The sequence below is a fragment of the Arabidopsis lyrata genome, assembly GCF_000004255.2.
Source record: "Arabidopsis lyrata subsp. lyrata unplaced genomic scaffold ARALYscaffold_1, whole genome shotgun sequence".
Lineage (NCBI taxonomy): Eukaryota > Viridiplantae > Streptophyta > Magnoliopsida > Brassicales > Brassicaceae > Arabidopsis > Arabidopsis lyrata.
The window spans coordinates 12,839,721-12,864,737 of NW_003302555.1; the positions used below are offsets into that span (position 1 = coordinate 12,839,721).

At 37.6% G+C, this 25,017-nt stretch overlaps 5 protein-coding genes and 2 pseudogenes across 5 annotated transcripts; 2 read left to right on the top strand and 5 right to left on the bottom strand.

The window, feature by feature from the left end:
- Positions 1-2,961: 2,961 nt before the first annotated feature.
- LOC110225340 (meiosis-specific protein ASY2-like) lies at positions 2,962-5,226 on the bottom strand. Its single transcript, XM_021014829.1, has 4 exons — positions 4,329-5,226; positions 4,036-4,239; positions 3,389-3,969; positions 2,962-3,300 (listed from the first exon to the last, which is right to left on the bottom strand). Exons 1-4 carry the CDS (start codon positions 5,224-5,226, stop codon positions 2,962-2,964), a joined length of 2,022 nt encoding a protein of 673 aa, XP_020870488.1.
- A 907-nt stretch (positions 5,227-6,133) lies between these two features.
- LOC110225342 lies at positions 6,134-7,103 on the bottom strand (annotated as a pseudogene).
- Positions 7,104-7,327: 224 nt separating this feature from the next.
- Positions 7,328-8,376, bottom strand: LOC9329613. Its single transcript, XM_002893506.2, has one exon. The coding sequence runs from the start codon at positions 8,070-8,072 to the stop codon at positions 7,491-7,493; it is 582 nt and encodes a 193-aa protein (XP_002893552.1). The 5' UTR covers positions 8,073-8,376; the 3' UTR covers positions 7,328-7,490.
- A 7,151-nt stretch (positions 8,377-15,527) lies between these two features.
- Positions 15,528-19,821, top strand: LOC9329614 (annotated as a pseudogene).
- Positions 19,822-19,899: 78 nt separating this feature from the next.
- On the bottom strand, positions 19,900-20,990 carry LOC110224787. The gene has a single exon (XM_021011949.1). It carries the CDS (start codon positions 20,964-20,966, stop codon positions 20,019-20,021), a length of 948 nt encoding a protein of 315 aa, XP_020867608.1. The 5' UTR covers positions 20,967-20,990; the 3' UTR covers positions 19,900-20,018.
- A 244-nt stretch (positions 20,991-21,234) lies between these two features.
- On the bottom strand, positions 21,235-22,429 carry LOC9326859 (peroxisome biogenesis protein 7). Its single transcript, XM_021011948.1, has one exon. The coding sequence runs from the start codon at positions 22,319-22,321 to the stop codon at positions 21,368-21,370; it is 954 nt and encodes a 317-aa protein (XP_020867607.1). The 5' UTR covers positions 22,322-22,429; the 3' UTR covers positions 21,235-21,367.
- Positions 22,430-22,469: 40 nt separating this feature from the next.
- Positions 22,470-23,981, top strand: LOC9329615 (uncharacterized protein At2g34160). The gene is made up of 5 exons (XM_021011950.1): positions 22,470-22,791; positions 23,055-23,103; positions 23,354-23,416; positions 23,506-23,570; positions 23,691-23,981. Exons 1-5 carry the CDS (start codon positions 22,672-22,674, stop codon positions 23,784-23,786), a joined length of 393 nt encoding a protein of 130 aa, XP_020867609.1. The 5' UTR covers positions 22,470-22,671; the 3' UTR covers positions 23,787-23,981.
- Positions 23,982-25,017: the final 1,036 nt, after the last annotated feature.

Consider the following 25,017-nt stretch of genomic DNA (forward strand, 5'->3'; position numbering starts at 1 on the left):
TCACCAACCGGGGAAATAATCGAGCAATCGTTTCATCTGCGCTTCACGGCAACAAATAATGTCTCCGAATACGAAGCACTCATTGCCGGTCTACGTCTCGCTCTAAGAATGAAGATCAAACGAGTCCAAGCATACGTGGACTTACAGCTCGTCGCAAATCAATGTAGCGGTGAATACGAAGCCAAAAACGACACTATGGAGGCGTACCTCAAGGTCGTCAAGAAGTTATCCTCACAGTTTACACATTTCGAAGTAACCAAAATCCCGCGAGGAGATAACGCGCCGGCTGACGCTCTCGCCGCATTAGCATCCACGTCGGACCCCGACCTTCGATGTATTATCCCGGTGGAAAGCATAGACCGACCAAGCATCGAAGCAATCGATATTGTCAATTGCGTCAGAACAAATCACGATCCAGACGCAGCTGACCCAACCAACTGGCGGGTCGAAATACGCGATTTCCTCACCGACGGAACGGTCCCAACGGATAAATGGGCAGCACGTCGATTACGCATCAACGCCGCAAAGTACACGACCTTGGAAAATTGCCTCCTAAAGCTCAGCGCAACCGGAGCATGGCTGAACTGCCTACACGGCGAGGATATCGCAGAAATAATGAAGGAAACACACATGGGGGCCGGCGGCAACCACTCCGGCGGACGAGCTCTCGCATTACAAATCAAAAAGCTAGGTTTCTATTGGCCGACCATGATATCGGACTGTAAGGACTTCGCGGCTAAGTGCGACCAATGTCAAAGACACGCGCCCTCGATTCATCAACCAACCGAACTACTCAAGGTCGGTGCGGCACCATATCCGTTCATGAGGTGGGCCATGGATATCGTCGGCCCGCTACCGGCCTCCAGACAAAAACGGTTCATTCTAGTCATGACGGATTACTTTACTAAATGGGTGGAAGCCGAACTAGACGGAGTACTTTGGGCGTACCGAACTACACCCCGCAGCGCCACCACGCAAACACCATTCGCGCTAGCTTACGGCATGGAAGCAATGGCTCCAGCCGAGGTCAGATACTCAAGTCTTCGGCGTTCTATGATGGCAGTCCATCCCGACCTCAACGACCAGATGATGCTTGACAGACTCGACGAACTTGAGGAAATGCGCAACATCGCACTATGCCGAGTTCAAAACTACCAGCTTGCTGCCGCTCGATACTACAACAAGAAAGTACACAACCGCCACTTCGACGTCGGCGACCTTGTACTCAGGAAAGTCTTCGAAAATACAGCTGAACTCAGCGCCGGCAAACTAGGAGCAAACTGGGAAGGGCCGTACCAAGTCTCGAAGATAGTTCGCCCCGGAGACTACGAACTCCTCACCATGAGCGGCACCGAAGTCCCACGAACTTGGAACTCCATGCACCTCAAGCGATACTACTACTGACGACCTCGCTCTCCTTATATATATATATATATAAAAAAAAAAAAAAAAAAAAAAAAAAAAAAAAAAAAAAAGGTAGCTCGGCCTTACCGATGCCTCTCTATGTAATGTGAACTACGAACGGCTTGATCCCTCCGATCAGGGGGTACGTAGGCAGCCCTGCTTGCAGGGCACAGCTATGATATTAATAAAATTTTGTATTTCCATCTAATTTCGAAATACAACCGAACCGAAATATACATCGATACCCTGGCCATGCAATTCGATCGAACACGTTCGAACGAGAACGCACACCCTTACTTAGGTCTGCCAAAACAAGTAAAAAAGTCTTGGAAAAAACCTACACTTAAGGGTCTGAAAGCCGAGCTCCGTACTCGCAAAGCCTCGATAAACTGGGTAACATAAGCCGGGGACGAACCCGCACTCCCAAAGATTTGTCAGGCCAATACAGGGTAAGCCGATCACCACGCGTCGCACCTCACGATGTCTCGAGCCCATCTCGAACACTCCGAGCAAACTCGGAAAAGCCGAAGTAGGTAAAACTTCACACAAGACAAGTCCCGCACTTGCATTATATCGACAGAATAAACAGATAGGCTGAGGACGGACTCACAAGTTCCCAACCGGTCAAGCCTACCAACAACCGAAGTAATCTAGGCCTCGCATCAGCTTGGTGAACTCGCACCAAGCCGATCACGACCAGGTTTACACAGAAACCGGCTGCGTCCCGTCCTACACAGGAGCCGACCCCTGAAGAACACATGCTAAAATGAAAGAAGGAAAAGAAGAAATAACTGGCGAAAACCGCATAAAATAAGCCGACCTAGCGGCAATCATGTTCAAACAAGCCGACCCAGCGGCAATAAAGCTAAAAACCGAGTTAACGGCACGAGTTCAAAAGCCGACAAAGCGGTAACTAGATAAGAAAAAGCCGTCAAACGCGGCAAAACGACAACAACTTTTAAAAAAATGACCTCGCGGTCAGCCTTCGATATCAATGTCCTCCCCGTCATGGACAACCTGAGCTAATGGAGTAGCCACCCGTGGAGCCTCCTGGCCGTCGCCACTCCGCTCAGCGCCTGTGGCCTCGGTCTCAAGACCACCCCCATCCTGAAGTTCGGCCCCGGTCTCACGAGCTTCAACTACGACCTCCTGCTGAGTATCCTGATCAACGGCATCTTCTTCGACCTCGTCATCTCCGACGAAGTCCTTACCACTGGCAGCCGAGGCGGCATACTGAAGGTTCTCAGTAACCTCGTTTCGATCCGCAAAGAGGGTATAGGCGTCAAAATCGCCATCCTGAAGTTCAGTCACGTCGAAGGCCGCAAGATCAGCTCTGTACTGCGCCACGTCGGCCTCAACCCTGGAAAGCGTTTCCTCTGACTTAATGACGACCTCGCCGTCTTCCACTTGAGCTTTCAGAAAACCGAGATTCCCGACTGCCTGGTTGTAAAGTAGAAGAGTGGGCTGCGCGGCACGGGTATCCTCAAGATGAGCCTGTAGACGGGTGAGACGAGCCTGAAACAGCCGGGCCATCTTCGCAAGAGCTTTACCTCTACACTACTCGCCGTACTCAGCACGACGTTCTCGCAGTCTGGCTTTTTCGGAACGGAGGATCACAGCGAGCTCGTCATACCGAGCCTTCTCTGCCTCCACTTCAGCGCTCAAACGGTCCCTCTCCGCAATCAGCCCATTCCGGTGATGATCGAGAAGGTTGACCTTCTCCTTAAGCTTCACCGCCTCGTCCTTAACAACACCCAACTCTCGTGAGACCTGATCTACCCGCTCCTTCTCCGCAGCAATGGCAGCCTGATAATCACTCGAATTTGGGTTCTCGGTCGAAAGCCGACGAACTCGGCGCTCGTAGAGATAAACCATGCGGTTCACCGCGAAAGTCGCCTGAAAAAATATATATATAAACAATCGACCGAGGAAGGGTAACAAAAATATATATATACATATATATATATATAATAATAGTAATAACCTCGCATGATTTCCTGGCCGCCTCGGTATACGCATCCCGCTCCCGAAGATCCTCAATTAGAGGGAACGAGCCGGGGCCGTGACCCATCTCGCAGAATAAAGCCGCACAGGCGTCCGCATTAGATGTAAAGGGAACATCCCTATCAACATAGCGATACGACCACCGGTGGTCGGCGACCCGGGGCCTCTTCTGGGCAATCGGACGAGCTCCTGTATCAGCCGGCCTCTTCCTGCTCAGAGGCTCGACTGAGCCACTCCGGGCTCCTACGGCTCGGAGATCATCACCTGGGGGAAGGATCGCAACTCGGTCGCCCCCACCAGCCTGCTGAGTTAAACGAGCTGCGAGCATCTCGTTCTTCTTTACCTTCTCTGAGTTAGGGCTCAACGGCCGAGAACTTCCGGCCTGGAAGGCTTGACGCCCTCCCTGATCTAAGAGACTCTTCTTCAGGGCCTCCCTCATTTGTCGCTCCTCTGAACGAGATGGCTTTGCCGCGGGAGTCTCCGTGGCCGGCCTCTTCTCCCTGTAAAGACTGGCGTAATCCGGGACCACACTCAGGTCGAACTTACCCATCGCTTTACGACCTAAAATCAGAAAAAATATGAGCCAAGGGAACAAAAACCCGCAGAGGCGAACGACATATGCGTTACCTGGTTTTTGAAGAGCAGAAACTTTGGAACTTTGACGAATAGATCCTCGACGAGAAGAACCTTGGCGACCACGTAAAGGATTCCGAGAGGGGCGGCGAGCAACTTTGTTAGTGGATGGCCAGATATACGTACCCTCAGCGCGAATCTTTTCGAGATCCTTCTTGAGCTGCTCGAGAAATGGATCAAATATCGTCGGGAAACGAGCTGCATAAAAAAAAAAAAAAAGAGAAGACATAAGAAAATCGAAAGCAACAAAAGAAGAAGTGTGAGGGCGGAAGACGAGCTCAAGCTACCGGGTGAAATTTTCCACCCTGTATAGATCGGAATCCTAACGTCCTCAACAGATTCTGCAGAAATCCTAACAAAGAAATATCCCGCCGACCAGTCGTTAGTTTTGCTCTTGGCCTCGTCGACAAGCTTAGGAGTCGTGGACGACTGAACGTAGTGTAAGCCCGGCTTTTTCTTGCTGAGGCTCTTAATCTTGGTCACCTCCTCGTAATGAGATGAACGGACCACCACGCCGCACCTATTCGCCAGCCGAACCAGGCCTATCGCATTCCGGATGGCAGCACCAGAGAGCTGAGAAAGAGCCATCTCCCGCCTCGCTACATACTCAAGCAGGAAGCTCGGAATCGGAAATGTAAGATCGCACTCCGTAAAGAAACTCTCATAGACACAAAGGAAGCCGTCTGGAGCGGACCAAGGTCGCTCAGATAGGGTTGGGACGCGAACTTCTATCGAAGATGGAGCGTCACAGTAGTGAAGAGTATACGCAAGGGTCTCGACGCTTGTCTGGCTCGGCCCCAAAAAATCGACATGGTAGGGGGTCGGCCTCGGAACGCCGAAGGGCATGTCGGCATACCCAATCTCCACTTCCGGTTCGTCAAATTTAATATCACCGATGTCCTCGTCAATCAAACGAGGAACAAAGGGGACAATCGAGGTCGCCCCAACGAGATCACGCTGAGAAGATGATTCACGACGCTTCAGTTCGGCTGTAGATGCCCATGAACCGGCGTCGGACAACCTAGATGAATTCCTCCTACGGGGGAAAGAATCAGATTCCAGGTCGTCATCGAAAGAATTCGCTCGAAATCGATCAACATTTGGTGTACGATCCGAAGAATCCGACGATTTACGAGAGCAGAGATGATTGGAAACCGACCCGCGAGAGCTAGCATCGGACGACATCGTAAAAAAAAAGAGAGAAGGGATGAGAGAAATCGAAATAGAGAGGAGAGGATTATACCTTAGCAGAGGAGGAAGAATGAGAAATGAACGAGAAGGGTAGAGGTATTTATAGAAGCTGAATGACGAAAAGAAGTAATCATTACACCTACGAAGTTAGGTGATAATTACGACCTAAAACGGCTCCACACGCGAGAGACGCTTCGATCTCCGAACATTGGGAGCAGTATCAGCCGAATCAATCCTCGAGTCCCTCGCACGCGCGCGCGTCGTTGAAACTCGGAAATCCAAAACAGTGCGAAGAGGGGCGACCTCACACGCGCATCGGGAACAAGGAAAGCAATCATGACCCTCGCAAGAAACGATGAGTCATGATTGGGGGGCAACTGTTGAGGGAAGAATTGGGCTTTTGGGATACAAAGCCCAATTCAAGAAAGGAAGCCCGCTCCCAAAAAAGGTTTTGAAGAGACCCAGGCCCAGAAACGATAAAGCCCAGGCAATATCACCGCCTCATAGGCCCGCCACGTCGTCATATTCAAGGGCAGAACCGGTAAAAACCGTCAGGGTATGTCCTACCCGACAGGGTTATAAAAGAAGGACAACCAGTCCTGTCACATCCATCGAAAATCACGCTGACACGGCAAGGACACAAAGAACTCGGCTAGGACACGAAGAACTCGGCTAGGACACGAAGAACTCGGCTAGGACACGAAGAACTCGGCTAGGATACGAAGAGCGATCTCAGTCTAGAAAAGGAAAGCGACCTCAAGCTTCATTCAGCTCGGAATACGACCTACAGTTCGGCCTCATCAACGACCTGAAATCTTTAATCCGAAGTCATTCATTTCGGCTCGCCTGACGCCATTTGTACTCTCGGCTCGAATTGTTTTGGGAGATTCTTTTTACTTCCCTAGAGAAACCCTATTTCGTACTTGTGTGATTCGTGCATCAACACCGCCCATTCTTGAAATTTCCTTCTCCGTACCTTGCACCCAAGAAAGAAAAGCCAAAGATGCCTCAACCATTGTAACAATTCAATGTAAATGCATACTACTAGAGTATAGATATATATACACCATTTGACATGAAAATGTTCACCAGTGGAGACTGACTCCACAAGATATTCAGTCCTACAACACGAATACAACAGCTCCAACTCGGATTGAGGCAACTCCGGAAGGTCGCGAAACTACAACTCATGGAAGTTAGGATTCTTGACTTGTTTAAAGTTGAGATCATATGAGAACAAGTGGTTGCCTCCAGGAGCAGGCAAGTAGAACCTTTGATCTCTTTTTGAAAATATCAGATTCGAGTTTTCCGAGAAATCCGAAGGAGTTAAGATATTAGTCCACCGCAACTCACGATGAGGACTACATAAACTAAGCTGTCTACCCAAGAACTTGATAGCAACAACCCAATCTTGATCTTCTTGATCAGGAGGAGAAGAGGACATTGCCACATTCCAAAAAAACTTTGTTTTGGCAAGACTTAAGAGCAGTAAGCGGAGGCAGAGGAATCATTTTCGGGCTTGACTTAGAAGCCAAGGGGTTAAAAACGTCACTGATACACACAGAACGATCATGCGGGTCACAGAAAATTACTCTCTCTCTGCTATCTTCGTTCTTGCCATATAGTAGTAGTTAGTCGTTTACTAACAAGAAGAAATAATAATAAAAGCTTTTCTTTTCTTTTCTTTTCTATTCCATTATCTCTTTTTTTCCCCTTCTATAAAATATTTGTTACCCTATAAGAACAATTTTCACTAAACCATGGAGCCTACTTTTAAAGTAATTTTTGTTAGCTTTTATGGTCTAGAACAAGTGTATGATTTGATGACCACAAATCAAACTAAAATATCAAATCTCATATACACTCCTCATTTTTCTTAGCATTTCTGTTTATACTTTAATTATCTATAAGCAAAACACACGTATTTTAGGTTTTAGACACCCTAAAATGTTGAATACTAGTAGTAGTTTGTTGATGTAAATTAATTAAAAATTGATAAAAATTTAACTTATTAAATTTAAACAACCTAAAGGTGAAGTAAGTTTAATAAAATTTAACTAGGATATAATCTTAAAGGTGTAGTAAGTTTAATAAAAAAAAGTTTTAAGCGATTAAGTGATTGATACGAAGTAAAAATCTTGTTTTTTCCGTGAATATTTTCATTGAAATGCACAACTGCCGATAGGTTAAAAAAAATGAAGGTGAAAAAAAAGAAGCTATTGTTACTATCAAGAAATCCACAAAAACGATGCCGTTTCTCAATCTTCACTTATGATCTCCGATATGCTTTCTAAGTGCGGCCTCCAAACGCCGACGCGTCCTTTCCTCCGATCTTTTTGCGTCGCCACTTTCTCCGATAGTATCTCCGTCAAGTATCTATCAGATGAGATCAATAAATCGTTCTCGTAGTTTTTATCTTTAACGTCATTATTTTCGCCGTTACATTTCTCATCACCGTCACGATGTTGCCGGCGATTCTGTGACCGTTTCTTGACGGCGGCGTTTATTGCGTTACTTTTTTCCCGGCGGATCTTTCCTCCGCCGGCGCATTTATCAGATTTATTTGCAGGCATGAGGAAATAAATCTTGCCACGTTGGAGCTCAGCTTCGGGAGGGACGATGACGATCTTTGTGGCTGAGATGACGTCACGCTCGTCGTGATCTGACGGTGGAGAAGATGGTTTCTTGAGTACGTGCTTTGGGTGAGCCTTCATGATTTCTCTGGCGGTGATCGTGCCACTGATCTCCTCCACGTGTCCGTTTGAGTGAACGATTCTGATTACGTCAAGAGCTCCACACGGTAGAATGCAAGCGATGCAACACCTGATTGTCTCTTTCATTCTCTTTGTTGTTGTTTTTTTTATTAGTGAAGAAAAGCAAATAATTTAAAGACTTTGGTTCTTGTAAAAATTCATGAGAGAAGATTGAAGATGAAAATGAGAGAGAGAGAGACGTAAGGTAGTGATCTTGAAGAGAGAAGCTTGAACAAGAACTAAATTTAATTTGTAATTCTTTTCTCTTTTGAGGAATTTAGACCATGTGTGTTTATTAGTATTTATTTATAGTCTTGTCTTTTGGTGCGTTTATTATTTTCGTTTTTGATGTCGTCTTGTAAACTTTGATTATTGTATAGTGTATATTTTGTGTGAGTGTGTTTTATGGTTTCTGTTAGTTGCTCTTTTTCTGCTCTTTTTCAGCGGCTGAATTTAGGAATAGATGTTAAATTTTTTTTATATTATTTTGGTATTGCTCGATTTTGAAATATTCCATGAGCTACTTTTACCTAAAGCTTATGGAAAGATTTTACAATTTTCATGATCTGATTTGTTCGTTTTGAACAAAATTAAGATGTTTTTATTCGGTTTTAATCTTAACGACAACAAAACGAATAAAAAATCTTATTCCATAAAATTTTCACTTACTTTACATACATTGTACCAACAACAGTATAGGGAACTACAAATTGTGAGATGATAACTAAGTGGGCTTGTCCTTTTGATGGTGATAGGAGACGATATGTATGTCTTAAAGTCTAAAACAATATTACCAAAAATAAAATTTAAAAGTTTGGTATATATTCCTTTGAACATAAACCACACGAAGATGTAGAATCATTTGAACAATACCTTAATATAAACAAACAAATGGAGTAGTAAGGCGAAAAAAAAGATATCAACTAACAAATATAAATATTTCGAATTTTTTGTATACAAATTGGTGGGGAGAGGGAACAAAAGAGGGGTTGAGATAGATGGAATGAATAATTGCACCCAACGATGTAATGCAAAATGTACTTTACCTTTTGGATCCATCGTCTATTAGCATTTTGAGGGGACCCCTCTTCTTCGCTATAAAGCTTTCAATTATTTTTTTCTTCTTCTTGTTCTTTTTTTCTTCCTTATCTTATAATCAATTTCAATTTCTTATAATGGACATTGTTGTTCATCTAGGCTGGGTGCTTATGGGTAGACACATGTTGTAGCATCATTGGGTGTCCATCATGTCATCACCACACATTACACATCACTTTCCATAATTCACTTAGGTTACAAATGGTTGTTTTAAATTGAATGGGTTGAATATATTGGGTTGAAAATCATTCAGTCTATTCATCTACAAAATTGTAGTTGAATAAGCTGAACATTTTTGCTGTAGAATTTGTTCAATTTTTGAGGTTTTTAAGTTGAATGAGTTGAATCCTTTTTTCAACTTTTTCATCTCAAATGGTGAAAAATTAGTTGAATGAATATTCAACTCTTTCAACTTGGTATTTTGTATCAACCATTTGCAGCCTTAGTTAAGCCTAGAGATTAAAAACATTATTTTAAAACATTAGTCAGTCCAAATAGATTTAGTCATTTAAAAGAAACTTGATGAAATACTTTGATTGCAATATTATTATGTAAATTTGTAATAAACAATCGAGAGCTAAAATTATTCAATTAAGATTTATTTTCTATCATAGAAGAATTTCATAAATTAGAAAAGAAAAGTAATAACTAGTACGGTTCTTCCAAACCCACATAACAACTATTAGAACCAACTTATCATACTTGCAATTTGTGTTTTTTCCTATTGTCTTTTTTGATGTTAGCTTTTATTATTCGTTTTGTTGTCGTTAAGTGACATCAAAAGTCAATCCAATAAGAAATAGTCGAACTTTATTTTGGATCCTTTTCACTGAATCATGATATGCACGCATCTTGTTGGATTTCAGTAAATGTTAATCTTTTTCTTATTCATTAATACTTTTCGAAAGTTTGTATATCACAAAAAAATCAATACATTTACTGGTCGTATGATCGTCTTTATATCTAATTTCGAACTTTCATATACAAAGAAAATTAACTACAAACCTTTACAAATTATGGCTTATTTCCATAAAACTTCTTTGATTTAAACTAGAGAACATATATATATAATTGTATGATTTATAATAAATAAGAAAGAAAAGAGGATAATAAGAGAAGTGTGTTTTCAATATATCCGGAAGCAAGATCATGTGGGTTTGCTTTCCTTTTGAAAGTGATTGACTCATGGACCCCTCTCTCACTCTTTTTTTTTTCTTTCACATTTTGGTGTTTGGTGAACTTCTTTTCACTTCCTTAATTTTGAGCTAATAGAGCGTGTAAAAGGTGATTTAAAAAGAAAAAAAGCATTGGATTAAGTTAGATTTAGCAATTTTGCCAACACCATTTAGACAAGACTTGAACTATTTGAGTTCAATTAAACTAAAAAAAATCTTTTTGAAAAACAAAATTTAGTAATTGGAAATATAAACAAATTAAAAGTGACATGCAATATTTGATTGATTTGTTCTGTTTGTTAATTTTGCATCAGTTAATACAAATGATGTTAGTATTTGTAACGGTTCTAACAATTATGCTCAATAAATGTATCATTCGTTTATAATTGATGTTAGAATTGCATCACTTGTAAACTATTGATGCAAAAATTAGTTATTTTTTTTATTAGTAAATTTTATCAATTAAAAGATTATTAATTATATATGATATCATGTAAATACGTTAACAAAGTCTTACATACTATTTATTATTTAATTAAAATAGATATGTTAAATAATTACTTGGTGTCGATGAGATTGTTTATTCATCTAACCCCTTTATAAACTTAATATAATGATGAGTTTATTTTACAAAGAAAAAATTACTTGGTGTTGTATCAATTATTTATTTGTAATTTTTGTTAGCATGTAAACTTTCTATCATTTGAATAATTGATGTCAATTTTTATTTTATATATTTTTCTTTAAGTGATGCAAATTAAGATAAATTAGTATCAATTTAACTTAATTGATGCCAACTAATAAATTAAAACATTACTTATTCTAATTGATGTTAAATTAAATATATTGCATCAGTTATAAATAAGTGACTCAAATTATCCCATGGTTCGTTCTTTTGTTTTTATAATCTTCTTTGAGCTGGTTCTAGTTAAGAAGTGTGTCATCAGGTCTCAAAGCCTGCTAGTGCTCGGTCTAAGCCGACGAGTTCATTCCCGTTAGCACAGTCTGCTCGATCTCACCTTAGGAGGGCTCTTGCTTAGTGAGTTGTAGGGAAGTTTTGCGGTGGAGACCCGCTCACCCGCACCTTCGTTGTTCCCCAAGCCATTGTTCTCCATGGTGAGTTGGCTGTGTTGCCTATGTCTTTCATCATTTTTGTTTTCGAGAGTAAGGCTTCTAGATTGTGCATGATTTCTCTAATTTTCTTTGTGGTACTAACATTGGGGAATGATCTTGGTAAAGTGAAATAGCGTTTCTTGTTTAGTGTAGTTCTCTTCAGTCCTTGATCTGTACTGAGTTGGAATTACTGTGATTAGATGATTTTGAAGGCCGTCTCTGATCGAAAACATCTTTAGTTTCTAGGAGTGGTAGCATTGATTTCACATGCTACAAGTGAAAGAGCTTGCAATCACCAAAGACATCGTAACAAAGATCTTCAAGCCTTTCATCTCTTGGGGGATAATTCACGGTTTTATCGATGTATTGAAATTTGATTTGTATTCGCTTTCATGATTTCCTCTTGGCATGGTTCCAATATTAGGTTAAAGCAAATTGTTAATCACTTTATAAAATGTATAACATTTTTTTTTTTTGTCAACAACTTTTAATTAAAAAATTCAACAGAGTCATTCCTAAAGAATGTTGTTTACATAAGTGATATGATGTGGTTCGGTACGAATTTTTCGTGCCAACTTATCCGCTTTTACATTTGCACTTCGAGAAATAAGAGATAATGAGAAACTTGAAAATTCTTCCTTGTCGCTCTTAAAATCTTCCAAATACACTGAAAAGGCCGGCCATTCGGTTGGCAAAGACACCATATTCACCAGGTCTGAACAGTCTGTATAAAAAGCTACATCTTGATTGTCGGCTCCAATCATATACTTCATCGCCCAGAGAAAAGCTTCCACTTCTGTATGTAATGGAGAAAGACTTCTTCGGATGTTGGCTGCTCCCATGGTTGGCGTCTCTTCATTTGATGATATGCAGAAACACCCTGTTCCTGAAAATTTATCCAGAAGAAGAAGAAGCAATATTTTTAATAAGATTAGGTTCGATTATGTATGTGTGTTTTTATTTAAGACTCTCTATCTGGATTATGTATGGTTTGGGATTTGATTATGTAATGTTATATGTATGGTTTGTGATTGATTATGTATTTGCTTTTGGTATTAAACATTTGGTATTTCGGCTCCAACTGGTAACACGTCTTATTAAGGTTGAATTGTAGTCGATGTTATAATTTGATGTAATTTGCAGTCAAAACTATGTGGTATAAACTGTAGAATGATGTAGTAATTTACTGTAGAAATATGAGTTATCTGTCTGATCAATACAAGTGACTCGTAACTCTTGTGCTTTAAAAGTTGCAGTATATGTTATTAAAACTAATTAAATTAAATATCAATAATATTAATAATATTTCTTACAAATTAAATAATAAAATAAAATAATACTAAAAAATAGTTAATTTGAAAAATATTTATGTTACATAATAGTTATAAAACTAATGACTTACATTTCATAACATATTTAAAATTTCATCAATATTAAATATAATCCTATAAAAAGTTTTTGATAATTAAATAAAAAAAAAACATAAAATAAAAAATTGAAAGATATTAAGAAAATCAAGAAATTTAACTACCTATTTTTTGTGAAATTTTATTGAATAAAGTTAAGATAATAATAACAACTTTTCTCAGTATTCAAATTAATTTAAGACATTTTCTTCTAATTTAAAACTAATTTTCGTTTTTTTAAAAAATAAAAAATTATAACTCAACTTACCACATCCTAACTCATGAGAATTTTCATGTTTTTGAGTTAAGTTTTGATTTAGGAATTTTACAAAGGAGATAACTCAAAAATGTAAGTCATTCATAACTCAACAAACTTCAACCTCTAATGCAAATTTTTAAAAACAAATCATGATTGGTAACATTTTTTAGTTATCTTCCTACTTCAATGATACCACATATTAACTCATGTCACCAATCACACCCTTCATAAAAACCGGGTTTATTATAATTAGACCAGAGAAAACGAGATACATCTCCTATATATTAATAGAGAAACATTTAAAAAAAAAACCTTACCATCATGTGTTATTAACAAGATTGCCACGATGATGTGTCGCTCTCACAATGATTTGGCTTCTATTTAGATAATTACCCAAGATTTATTAGACTATTTACAAAATTTGTCATTAGTCTCATACATCCATATATCCCATTAATAATTAAAAACATACACTTTTTGTTTATCTTATATTACTACTAGATAAGGACCCGTCCGATGGACGGGTTTATTTTTTAAAAAATTAAAATCAAATTTAACAAAAAATTAATTAACAACGTTGTAAGTAGAAATTTTCTTTCAAAAGTAAAAATAATATTTACTTTTTCATTGTTGCCTTGTTTCTTTAACCACTAAAACTATTAATTCAAAATTATTTCGAATGAAAGATATATCACATAACAATAATTCATGGTATACTTATATGATGAACAAAAATTAAAAATATTCATCATAAAGTTGGTGAATAAAACCAAAGTGGTGTTCAATTCGACACGCTAAAAATATAAAGATGTTAAATCGACTAAATTCTTTAGCTTTCCAAGCTAACGTTGTGGGTTCGATTCCTATATACTCGATTGCAATAACTTTATGATCAATCAATAAAAATTAATAAATTCAAAAAATTATAACACGATGATATAAGAATCTTATATAATTCAAATATGAACATAGAAATTGAAATAAACAATTTTGAAATAGTATAATTAAATTCAAAATATCAAAAACAAAAAGATGCATATATGTTTCTTACATATTCAAGAATTTCAAATAAAACAATATAACACTTTACTTAAAATCATCACATATTTCTAATTAGAAAATAATATTGATATAAATAATGTAAATTTGTAATTTAAATCATGACACATATCGCTATCTAAAATCATTAGAACTATGATATATTATAAATCTTATATAATTTAAACTGAACGTAGAAACAAAAATAAATAATTTAAAGATACAAAAGTTAAACTAAAAATAAAAAAATTATAAACAGGATGATATATGAATCTTTGATAATGTAAATATGAAAAGAGAAACTGAAATAAAAAAATCTAACTATACTACAATCATAATTGAGGACAAACACAAAAAACAGTTAAGTAAAAAAATATTACAAAAGGAAAAAAAAATTGATCTCACATATTTCTAATTGAAAAAAATAAACTCAAATAAATAATATGAGGATTAGTTTAATTAAATCATCACATATTTCTAATTGTAAAGAAATTGAGATAAATAATATCAAATTTTAAATTAATATAAAATAGCATATGAATTATCTACAATTATTTTTATAATTATTTTTTACATTTTTAAAATTATTTAAATTTGTAGTTACTTTCAATTATCTTTTTTTATTTTAAAAATGAAAATTTTGTTTTACACGTATCAAAATCTAAGATCGATAGATGTGCCACGTGTCACGATCATATGAGTTATTAACTTTGAAAACCATACTTTACATAATAAGATATTTTTATATTTATATTTTTCTTTATATACATTTATATAAATTTTTTTAGCGGATGGGTAAACAATCTTTTTATTTATATTTATATTTATGTTTATATTTAAATGATAAAATATATACATTGGTTCAAGAATCTCGAATTCAAAACTACAAAACCTTTACATCTTTCATAAATTTTTTATTTAAATAAATAAGATAATCTTTTTTCTATATATGTTACGAATGCTTAAAATCCTATTTTTTGGAGGAGTTCTAACTTTTCGAAGAAAAACATTATAACCACATTTGTATATAAACCAAAATCTGGCCACATTATAACCATTTCGTAAATAATCCATTAATAATATAAGAATTTTAGATTTGGAACACTACAAAATTTTAGCTTGGAAACCATCAAATCTCATCTTTGCTAAATTTTAGATTTCTTATACTTATTAAAAAAAAAATTTTTTTTTATACTACAAAATCTTGAAATCTTTTAAAACATACGGAAAGACATATTACCATAATTAGTAACAGTTCGTCAATATTTTTTTATCACGTTGAACCTTTACTCAAAGTTCAATATTTCACGGATAAAACATATTCTTATATGAAATAGTCCCAAATTTGAATAATACTAAAAAAAAATTGTAACATGTTTCGTTTTATACAAACGGATCTTGGATCCGAATAATAATTTTAATCATAATAATTTTACTTGAATCACTGTAAATCGAGAAGAAGTGAAGTTAGATTAGGTTAAAAGTTATCAAGTGAGACTATTCTTTGTTCTCGATTCGTTCGATAGAGTTGGAGAAGTCGGCAATTGCGTCTCCGTCGTCGTCGTTCTGTAACATAGCGAAAATCTACTGTTTCGGATTCATGGCTTATGTGAGTCAATCGAAATCTCTTTCTCTTTTCTTCATTGATAATCGAAGTGATGATAAATCTCTAACCATTGTGGTATGTTTTGTTACTTAACCTTCCTTATTGACTTCACTTTACTTGATTCTTGCTTCTGGATGTTGTTGTACTACTGACTTTGAAGACATTGTTGGGAAATTATTGAGCTCGATTAAGCTTATTGCAATTCATGGGTTTTTTTTTAATCCGTAGCAATGTTTAGTGCTATTGGTTGCTACACGACATTATTAGTTGTTTAGTTTGTCTGGTTCAATGGCGAATTGATTACTTTAATACCTATTTTATGGTTTATTATATTTTCTCAGATGATTGCTGGATTTGATTTCTCTATTCAATGTTCTGTCTGGTTTATGTTTGTTTGTTTGTGTTTTTCTTAATAAACTCCAACTCCAACTCTTTTGTTTCGTCTAAGTGTTCTGTTTTCAAGCAGAGTTTTGATTTTGCTTTGTGATCATTGAAATTGAAAACATTTATCCTGGATCCGATTGTCAATGTCTTTCATTGTCGTTATTCTCTAAATTTGTTCCTTTCAGGTGAGCCAGCTTCTCATTCATTCATTCATTCACATCTTGTGTTTTGGACCTTTTGTTACTTAAGTCATTCATTGTCGAGTCTTTACCTTTGTTTGTTTCGGCTTCACAAAACTGATTAACTTACTAGTTTCATGTGGAAAACTGTTTTCTTGTTGCCACCTATTTTACAGCTTTTTGTGTTAAAACTACAAGTATTTATCTTCGGTGTCTGATTGCAGAGAAGGGCTTAGCACTAGAAATGCTTCAGGTTCAGAGGAAATCCAGCTGAGGATTGATCCTATGCACTCTGACCTTGATGATGAGATCATAGGTCTCCATGGCCAGGTCAGGCAATTGAAAAATGTAAGAAACCCTCAAAATCCCATTTCTATCTTTCTACTTTTTATTTCGAGTACCAAATGTATTGTTTGCTTATGGTTCTCTTTGAGCTTTAAGTTGATCATATGAATTTGAAAATTCCTTTTTTGGTTTTGAAAGTGGTTAGAACTTGGTTAATTAGTTGTGTAGGTGTTTTTTGGTTCAGGGTACTATGATAATGTTCTTGTTTGCTCTGCTTATCAGTCAGTCTGCGATTATTAGTTGAATCAACTTGTGTGATGTCTTGAAGGAATCAGTCGACATTCTCTACAATTCCTTGTGTTTTACCTTGCACTTTTGCACATAATTTATCACTCATGATTTTTGTTATTTCGTTGATCGCTTATGCAGATTGCGCTTATTCTTTCTTTATCCATCATCGTAGAGTGCAATGTAAGCACTTCATATCGGCAACATGCGTTTACTCTTCTTTGCCTTGTAGATGAATCACTGATTAAATATAGTATGTCCGAATATGGGTTTCCTTTAACTTGTTTCAAATGGCTCTGTTCATTAGTTGGGAACATTTAGATCAATTCCACCGTAGCTTACAAACCAAAGAATCTTGATTAATCCTCAGTTTAGATATGTTCACAGTTATTCTCAGGGTCTGGTCTGAACTCTGGTGGGTAGGAATAGATATCTTCAATCTTGGCTTAGTTAGGTAAAATGCAGCAGGAAATGGTTTCAGCTTATCAAGGTGAGTTTGTGTCATCAATAGCTTTTTAGTTATTTGGATTAGGTAATTAAACAGATATAAAAATGATGATTGTACAACACCACAAAGTCACGGAAAATTATGTAGCTGCTTGTCCTAGAAAACAAGCACTGCCCTGGGATGATAAGTTATGTCTGGAATGACATATTGAACAATGATTCTGGTCTATAGTTAGATAGATAAACCACCGGGAGCTTGCCTTCAGGAAACTTTGCTTGATTGCATTAGTTTTTTTTGTTCTCTGTATTAAAGCAAGATTTCTGATTGAAATGTGACTGATGCTTCCATATTTTGTATTCAGAACTTGTTCAAAGGTAAAGATGATCAGCTCTCCGTAATCTGGAAGACTTGCGGCTGGTGCTTGTGCTGTCATGACATCTACTTCGGTAACTAACTGTGGTTTGATATATTAAGTGCTTGCTAAATTTGTTTATCCGTTTTTCGGGGGTTTATTCATATGTCGGCGTAAATTAACTGTCCAGTTTAAGGTTAACAAATTCTTAAGATTACCTATCTATTTGTAGAACCTACTTCTTTCCTCCAATTGTTTCCATCGCAAGTCTGCATCTTTATGATGGCTATACTGATGTATGTCTGTAAAATAGGCATAAAATCATCGCTGCCTACTTGAAAACTAAATTCTTATATATATATATATATATATATATATGTATATTTTGAAGTGTAGTTGTTTTATGTTGTTTACCTTCTGTTTGAGTGTTAATTAAAGTTACTTCAGTTTAATTTCGGCTTTCAAGTAAAACTTGGTTAAAGTATGTACTACTCCAAGTGTATAGATATGTGACTTTATCATTCTGATTCTTGCATTTGGGATTCTTATGCACTTGACATACCCTCTATATGTTTTGAGATTGAGGTTGGCTGTCGAACCTGGGTATCCAACAATGTCTCAGGTGAAATGGTTTTTCACTATATCATTCCTGTTCATGCATTTATTGATAGGCATTGTGCAATGCAAACTCTTTCAGGTTGCTTTGAGTATGCTCCGTGATGAAGGAATCACATCTTTCTATTACGGTTCTAGGACCTTCTCTAGTGGGGATAGCTCCATACATTGCTGTAAACTTTTGTATTTTCGATCTGTGAATCTTCCAAACTTTCTTTCTATCTCTTTAAGTACCTATACGGAAACAAAAAACTTAGAACCGGGCTTAATATCGTTTTGGCAACAGGGTGAAGAAGTCTTGACCGGAGGAATATAGACCGAAGGCACAATCGTCTCTATTAACAGCTGTTCTTTCGGCTGGTATCGCGACACTGACATGTTACCCTCTACAAACTGTGAGACGGCAAATGCAAATGAGAGGAACTCCATACAAATCAATTCCGGAAGCATTTGCTCGTAAGTTAATATATTTCATCATGCAACTCATTAGAGCAAGATCATCATCCAAATCTGATTTGGTCAACTTACAATTCATGTTGTGTATTGAGCAAAACACTTGGGATTGGAACTTAGTCATCTTTACTCTGGCTATGCAGGAATTATAGACCGTGATGGTCTTATAGGCTTGTACCGCGGCTTTTTACCCAATGCATTGAAGACTCTACCAAAGAGCAGGTTAGACTCTTGCCAAACATATATAGAAATACCATTCTCCCCATGCCATTATATGTTACTTAAGGTGTAGATGTATCTGATACAAAACCAAGCTCAAACTGTTTGCTATGCGAATTGGATCATATACTTTTTGTTTTTTTTGTTTTTGGAAGTATCAGTTTGATGATATGATAATATCTCAAAAATCTGCATGCTCTTTATATATGATTAGTATATGCAAAACACAATTATGAACATGTCTTTCGAATTTACCACAATCTTGAAACTTTAGATTATTTAGGTCTTTAACTTGAAACTTTTGAGTATTATTCTAATCTAATCGTTAAAGTTGTGGTCTTAGGAATCTCACATTGCCAATAAGAACAAGCCTACTATATATCAACTGCTGTTTATGTTTGTTTTGCAGTATTAGGCTTACAACCTTGGACATGGTAAAAGGCCTTATCGCCACAAGTGAGAAGCAGTTTCAAAAGATCAACGATGATAATGGGAATCGAGAACAAGCTCAATGACCACATATTTGGTCTGTCTCCAAGTTTTACCTATACACATGAGAGTTCAAGTTTGTGCTATGGATGATCTTCCATATTTCACACTAAGCTAGACAACAGTTCTCAACCCGAAGATGAAGAGAGTCCCCGAGAGTGATGACGAGGAGAAGAAGGAAACAGTTTCGTGCAATGGCTAACTAACTCTGTGCAAGTGGAGATACTTGCTTGCCTGTAAGTAATAAAGCTTAGTGTTACTTTTTGACGTTCTTGGTTTGGTAGTTGCATATATGTTGTAACATATTTGAACAACTGGTGGAAGTGTTTTATTGTGAATGTGTAGTATTTATTTATTAGTACTGTCTTTGATTTGTAAATGCTAGCATGTTACAAAACCAGTTTAATGATCAGTAAAGTCTTACAATTACACATTTGTGCTGTACCATTTCATACAGTTTTTTTGTGCAAGCGTTGGATAACAAGGAAGTTTTGGAATGACCCCGAATACAAAGAAATATTAGATGAGGATTTCTATCCATAAGAGTAATGAAGCAAACATGATTATATGCAAACAAATCAGAAATCAACAACAACAAGAAGAGGGGAACGTAAGAGATAAAGAGGTTAGATAGAAATCGGAGGAAGCCAGTAAGGGAGGAAGGCAAACTCAACCTCTTCTGGTTTTGGTGGCCATTCAACTTGGTCTTCGAAATGACGGATACTTCTGGTGGTGAGATCGTAAACACCAAAGATAGATTCCATTAGATAGATGGAGTTTGGGACAAGACCAGGGCACAAGCTAGCCTCGACGCAGAAAGGGTCAGTCCCTGAGATGAAGATGCACACATCTCCAATGTCCTCTGTGTAACACATGATGGTGCCTTTCTCGGTCGTCTCTTCCTCTCTAAAGACCATGAACACAGGGACTCTGTCCAGAAACTGGGAGAAGTATGAGTAGCATTTGACTAGGAAGCGTTCGCCTGAGGGAGACTCCACCCAGTGTTCTGCCTTGGAACAGGAACTCAAGAGCTCGTGCTCGCGCTGTGACAACTTGGGACGGTTGTGATACAGGAACTTATGGAACTTAGGGTTGTGGTCTTTCTTAAATTGGAGATCCAGAGAGCACAAGTGGTTGCTTCCAGGAGCGGGCAAGTAGAACTTATGGTCTCTCTTGGAATACATGAGATTTGAGTTTTCCAAGAAGGTAAAAGGAGTTAGGATGTTAGTCCAACGCAAGTCACGATTGGGTCTACAGAGGCTAAGCTGTCTGCCCAAGAACTTGAGAGCAACTACCCAATCTTCATGATCACAAGGAGAAGAGGACATTGCCACGTTGCACAAGACTTGGGTTTGGCAAGTGTAGAGAGAAGTAAGCGGAGGCAGAGAAATCACCTTGGGGTTTGATGTGGAAGACAGTGGGTTCAGGTAGTCGGAGATGCATAAGGAACGGTCGCACAAGTTAGAGAAAAATCCCCATCCATGAGAAGTTCCGATGAGCCTGGAATCAGAGAGCTCTTGGGGAAGTCTTGTGTCGGGGATATTGAGTAACTCTTCCTTTGCCGCATCGAACATGATAACATCCGGTAAATCTTCATTAACCGTACTGCCAAGCCTCAAAAATGGGCCGGAACATGAAAACGAACGAAACCCCCCCCTTGTGGATCTACCAACACAGAGATCAAGTAAATCTTCCCATCCAATTCAAATTTGCTTTAAACAGAACAAAACCAAGAAAAAAAAAAAAACAGGAGAAGCTTACGAGGGGAGAGGGCGGCTTGGAGAGTCCGATGAGAAACCGATACATTGTTAAAGAAGCTTTTCAAACACAAGAGTCTGTTGATGATTTTGAAACCGATATATTGGATTTTAAGCAAGATTACAACTTTATTCCAACTACTTTATTTTCGACAAACCAAACCAATTCCACAACAAATAAAGAGAAAATTGTTTTGCAATTACAAACATACTAATGATCAACTCGCTCTAGGATCCATCCCTTGCTGCCAAACATAAACAAGCTCATCCCAACCAGTGCTCGCCATTAAACCTTCAACAAGAACACTCATATCGATCCCAACTGCAAACTCTGTATGATGATCATACCTACCAACCAAAGCATCTTCCACCATATAATCCCAAAGACAAACAGTCATATCGTAAGAGCAAGAAGCTATCAAACTCCTCCTATGCGGCGAGAATTTCACCTTTCTCACCGCATATCCGTGACCATTAAGCACAGCCAAAGGAACTCTATAACTCCTAACATCCCATACCTTAACCGTTTTGTCCACTGAAGAAGTAGCTAAAATACAATCATCATACTTATTCCAATCACAAGACAAAATCTCATATTCATGACCAGGGATGATCATAGTTGATCCAGGTTCTCTAACATCCCAAATCCTCACAGTACAATCTCCGGAAGCAGAAGCAAACACATCACCATGTTTAGGATTCCAAACTGCTTGATAGACGCAATAAACATGTTCCTTAAAAGTCCTAACACTCGCCGGACGATCCATAGCCCAAAGCTTCACCGTATCATCCCACGAAGAAGTGAGAAACGAATCACGGCGCGTGGGATTGTAATCCAAGGATTGAACCTCACGCGCGTGCTCTTGGAATGATCTAATCGGATTAGAAGGAGGAGGAAGAGCTGTGTCGTAAATCTTCACTGAGCCGTCACCAATTGCGGCGATGAGTACAGAGTCATGAGATTCCGACCAACAAACGTCGTATACAGCGTCAGCTGTATCGTACGCGACGGATTCGGTTACTCCGGGAGCTCCAGGAGCGAGCTCGAGTACATGGATTCGGCCGTTTCCGAGAATTCCGAAGTTCTGAGCTGTTGCGACGGCGAGGCGTGACTCGTAGAATGGACTGAATTTCACAGAGTAGCCATTGAACGGAGCTTTGAACACCGGCATAGCTTCTTCTTCTCCGGTGAGTGATTGAATCAATGGAAGAGTTTTTGAGTCTTCTCGAAGATTCAATTCGACGATCTGATCGGATAACGCCGATTTTGCTCATCGCAGAATTAATTTTTTTTTTTTTTCCAATTATTTTAATCGGGCCTATTGGGCCGGAACATGGCCCATTTTCGAGGTTGTGAAACGGTGTCGTTTGGGATTTCAAGTTAGGGTTTTTTGGGGGTTTGGTTCTTCTTACGAAGAAGCTCCATCGTCTCTTTCTCTTCAATTTCATTCGTTTCTGAGATAAAGTTGAGAGAGAAATCTAAATTCGAGAAGAGAAGTTTTGAGTTTTCGAGTTAGATTCAATGGAAGAGATCACGGAAGGAGTTAACAACATGAACTTGGCCGTCGATACCCAGAAGAAGAATCGGATTCAAGTTTCCAACACTAAGAAACCATTGTTCTTCTACGTCAATCTCGCCAAGGTAACAAAACCCTTTAAACCGAATCTTAATAAATTCGTCTTTAGATTGAAATCGATGGATTCGAAGTCTGAAGTCTGGAAATTTCTGTGATTGGTCATGTGTGTTAATTTATCTGCTATAGACTTTGATGAGTTATTACTGATGGCTCTGTGTTGTTGTTTATGTGACTCTTTATCAATGTTTGTGCCTTAGATTTATGAACTTTGTTTTTGCCCTTTAGATTTGTTAATGTTATTGACTCTCTGTTTGTTTGCTTTTCACAGAGGTACATGCAGCAGTACACTGATGTCGAATTGTCTGCACTAGGAATGGGTAATGTTCTCTTTATGATCTATATTCGAAATCTAATGTTTTGTTTAAGCAATCTCTAATTAATTGAGAAACATAACTGAGTTCATTTAAGGTTCAAAGTTTCTAGAAAAGCTGTTTCCTTTTTTTGTCATGAGATAGAATCTTTTATCTTCTCTATGACTTTGTTTTAACCCTTATCTTATTATAGCTTTCTTTATTGGAAGAGATTATTCTGGTTTCTCATAAAACATTTGATTTGTGCATTGTGCAGCCATTGCTACTGTTGTTACGGTCGCTGAGATATTGAAGAACAATGGCTTTGCTGTTGAAAAGAGTAAGATCTTCTTAGTCCTGAATGAGCTAATGTTTTGGAAGATTCAATGACTTAAGTTTTACTTATTTGGAACTTGTTTAATCCTGTAGAGATCATGACCTCGACTGTGGATATCAAGGATGATTCAAGGGGTCGTCCTGTGCAGAAAGCCAAGGTATATTTTCGAATCATTCGATAAATTGATTAGGCTGTGGAATTCTTAGCTCCAATCTATGATTTTTGTTCTGAGAATTTGCTATGTTGTTTGCTAATTTTGTGGGTTTTTGACTTGTAGATTGAGATCACGCTTGCCAAGTCTGAGAAGTTTGATGAATTAATGGCTGCAGCCAATGAAGAAAAGGAGGCTGCAGAAGCCCAAGAGCAAAACTAGATTGTTTCAAGTTTTTCTGTTCAACGATCTTATTTCTTCGTTCCCCATCTCTCTGCTTAATTTTAAGACACTTTTATTTGTTCTATTTCCTTAATTTTTGGTTCACTTTTTGATGTCACCTTGGATTGTGTCCTCTCTACCTCTGAACAATTTTATTTAAAGATCGTAGGAAGTATAAAAGATGGCTTCGTTGCATAGGCGTTTTTAAATATAAAATCAGCCTCAAACCCATATACAGAGTAAAGTTATAGAAAAAGGATTGTGATGCATTTGTAAACGATGTGGGATATGGCTTATGGATGACAAACTACAATCTATTGGGATATTAGAACAAATGTAAGCCACATGATCAACATGTTTTGATTCTTATGTGACATCATGGGTTGTGTGGCTATTACTTAAACTTTTTTTAATCAGTTCTTTTAGTTAAACACTAAAAAAGTAACCATACTAGAAGAAGAAAAAAAAGTTTAGTTGAATAGGATTTGACAAAATAAAAGTTGTCAATTAAAAAACAAAAATAAGTTGTCAATTTTTTTCAACTTCTTAATTTTCATTTGTTAATTGCAGCATAGTATGGGATTCCATTGCATGATGATAATAGCTTTTCACTTTTACTGTTTTAATTATTATGTCTGAACAATTAGTCAAGGCTAAATGATTTTTGAGTGATTGGGTTGTATGATAATGGGAAAAAATGAAATTAAGAGGATGATAAATAGATAAAGGGAGAGAAGAGTGACATGCTAGTTATCTAAACAAATTAAATGAATGGAAAATCTTTCTCTTAATTTCTTTTTTGTCCACCATCATATAATCCAATTACTCAATAATTAGTTCTTCCAAGAATCAAATAATCATTCTCTCCCTTAATATTCATGTCCTCTAACAAAACTATTTTTGTGCTGGAATTTGACCACCACAAATTTTTAACCATCACCGTTCAACACCACCTTGTCGGCTGATGCGAACGTGTTAACCATTATTATAACACCATGTAAAAAATCTAGTTTCACGTTAAGTAAATTGATTTATAAACAACTAAACATAAATGTAGTACATTCAAATAATTTTTGTCGATCTAAAGCGTTATTTATCTTAAACTCATCATTGTCCGGAAAACATAATGAATCACACCCAACATTTTGTTCTTTATTTTCGCAAGAATCAAGATTCAAGAGTCGAGAGTCGAGACTAACCTCTCGTGAAAAAGTTATTACTCAAACATGTT